Below are 2,582 nucleotides of genomic sequence, written 5' to 3'. Positions count from 1 at the left end.
GGGTTGTGGGCTCGATCCCCTGTAGGGGGCGTGCAGGAGGCAGCCAATCAATGATTCTCTCATCATTGATGTTTTTCTCTCTCCCTCTCCCTTCCTCTCTGAAACCAGTAAAAATACATTTAAAAAAAATGTCACAGGTGCACAGTGCTGTGAACATACGAACAAGCACTGACAGGTACACTTTGTGGCTGAGCCAGAGGAGAATCATAGCTCGGTAAAGCTGTTTTTAAGGAGAGTGGATTTTTTAAAGAAGTAGACTCGTAATGTCAGAGTCGGGAGGGATCTCAGATGCCATCAGTTCCATGAGCCCTCCATCCTCCCATTCTGCAGACCTGGAAACTGAGGCTCAGCCAGGATCTGCCCAAGGCCGCCTGACGATGCCTCAGGCAGACCTAGAACTGGAAGCTTCCCCCAACCACAGGTCTGAGAGCTCCGACCTCTGCCAGTGACACAAAGCACGTGCATGAATATGCCAGCCCCTCCTGTGAGGGTTCAGGAGCTGGGGGAGTCCCCTGGTACCATCCTACCAGGGCCCCTCCAGCCCTGCCAACTGCTGGGAGGCAGGCTGGGCAGGACCCACTTTCCCTGATGAACAGACGGGGAGACTGAGTCCCTGGAATGAGTACCTTGGCCCCAGTTGCTCGGCCAATCAAGATGAGCTCTGCTTCTGGGGGAGCCGTCAGGTAGCAGGCGTGGGCGTTGGTTGTCTCAGGCGGGTCTGGCACTAGTGGGGCAGCACCCCAGGCCTCTCCCTGGGGCTCCCCCGGGTAAGTCCTGCCCCTGGGACTCACTGCCTCCCTGTGCCCCCAGGTCATCGTGCAGCGGTCGCTGTCTGCCCGGGACTTGAACCACGCCAAGGCAGGCTCCATCCTGGCCAGCTACCTCAAGATGCTGCCCATGGGCCTGATCATCATGCCAGGCATGATCAGCCGTGCACTGTTCCCAGGTAGGGCCGGGGCTGCAGAGGTACCAGGAAGAGGCCAAGGATGCATATGAGCTGTTTCCTGGGTGGGGGTGGGGGCATGGAGGAGAGTGGTCCCCAGGACCGCAATCAAAGGGATCCACACGGAGGGGGCTTGACACAAGGCCCCTGGAGGACCACTTGCTGTGTGCTTTGGGGATGCCACTGACTTCCTGTAGCACACGGGTGTGAAACACGGTGGGTTCCATTCAGCGCCAGTGCTGCAGAGGCTGCCTTGAGGGGAGACTGGGGCCGAAGGTCTCTAGCATCGTCATGTGCCCGTGCCTGCGCCTGCGTGCATGGTTCCGGGGGGGTGCCTACCCACTCCCTACCCTGCTCATCAGGGAGCCCAGCGGAGGCCGCTCTGGGTGCTCAGGCCCAGGGAAGGGGCTCCCAGACCCGCTGCAGAGACCTGACCCACCTGTGCGTTCTTGTCCACAGAGCGAAAGGCCTGCATCTTCCGCAGAGAGCCCGCTTCCTCTCTCTCCCGACCTTGGGCCCACGGTGAACCACACAGGGGCTCCCCAAAGGTCCCGCGGGTCATGTGGGGGGCGCTCAGCTGTCGGCGAGGGGGCTGGGCCGGCCCATTGGCTTCTTGCTCTGAGTGGCGCCTCCGGAGAGGGGGCGGGTGTCCCCTCACCTCGAAATACTCATCCGACACAGAAGAGGAAGCCACCGAGGGCCGCCGCGGGCCACGGCCAAGGCCAGAGCTGCCCGAGAGGCTGTCCTGGTCACTGAGGGTTATGTAGTCATCGTCGTCTTCCTCGTCCTCCTGGTCCAGGCCGTTGGGGATCCCCCCGCCCTCGCCGCCAGGGTCACCCTGGGCCACAGACAGCTGCCGCCGGAGCGGGGCAGGGCCTGGGCCTGGGGCTGGGGTCCTGGGCAGCCTGTGGTCTGTTCTGTTCTGCAGCACCTCCTCTTCCGGGCTTTCTGGGGCCCAGCCGGCACCGCCTCCATCCTGGGCAAGCACGTCTGCCACAGGGACTGTCCGGGGCTTGGGCACAGGGGGCTCTGGCTTGGGGTCCCCCTGGGGGAGGCCGTTCCTGGCTGGGAGACCGTCTTGGGGTGTGCTGGGCTCCGGAGAGGGGCTGCAGTCCTGGCTCTGGCTCTGCCTCCACAGCTGGGCGCCGCCCTGGGAGGTGTCTCGGATCTTGATGCGGTTGATCTGGCTGGGCTGGGGGTTCCAGATGTTGGGGTCGATGATGTTGATGTAGCCCAGGATGTCGCTGCCCGGCTCCGGGTCCGGCTCCACCCACGTGGGCAGGTATTCGAACATGTTGGCCCGCTCCAGGTGGAGCAGCCCCGGGTGCACGGGCAGGGGCGGCTCTGGGAGGTCCCCCGGCTGCTCGGCCAGCCCTGGGCCGCGCAGCCCCGGGGGCCTCTGGCCCTCCTGCTTCTCCGAGGAGACCTTGGCGATCTCCTCGGCGCTCTTGGCCTTGACCAGCGCGTACTTAGGGTTGACGAGCTTCTTGGCCACAGTGCCCGAGGGCGCCAGGGGGACCACGGCGGGCAGCACGTTCGAACGTCTCCACCACTTGGCCCGACAGCACGGAGATCACGTTGCGGTCCGTCCGGGCGGCGGACCAGGTGAAGCTGCAACACAGGGACGGCTGCTGGTCAG

General features: G+C 63.9%; 1 protein-coding gene across 1 annotated transcript in view; it reads left to right on the top strand.

Moving 5' to 3' along the window:
* The window catches only part of SLC5A10 (solute carrier family 5 (sodium/sugar cotransporter), member 10), a 60,527-nt gene that overhangs the window by 21,294 nt on the left and 36,651 nt on the right, over positions 1-2,582 (top strand). Inside the window, exon 8 of the mRNA XM_015558354.1 lies at positions 807-946. Within this exon, the coding sequence (XP_015413840.1) occupies positions 807-946 (140 nt within the window). The remainder of the gene's footprint in view (positions 1-806; positions 947-2,582) is intronic.

The sequence above is a fragment of the Myotis davidii genome, unplaced genomic scaffold (assembly GCF_000327345.1).
Source record: "Myotis davidii unplaced genomic scaffold, ASM32734v1 scaffold129, whole genome shotgun sequence".
Taxonomy (NCBI): domain Eukaryota; kingdom Metazoa; phylum Chordata; class Mammalia; order Chiroptera; family Vespertilionidae; genus Myotis; species Myotis davidii.
The sequence above is the reverse complement of the archived record's forward strand: the minus strand, read 5'-3'. Positions and strand labels throughout refer to the sequence as shown.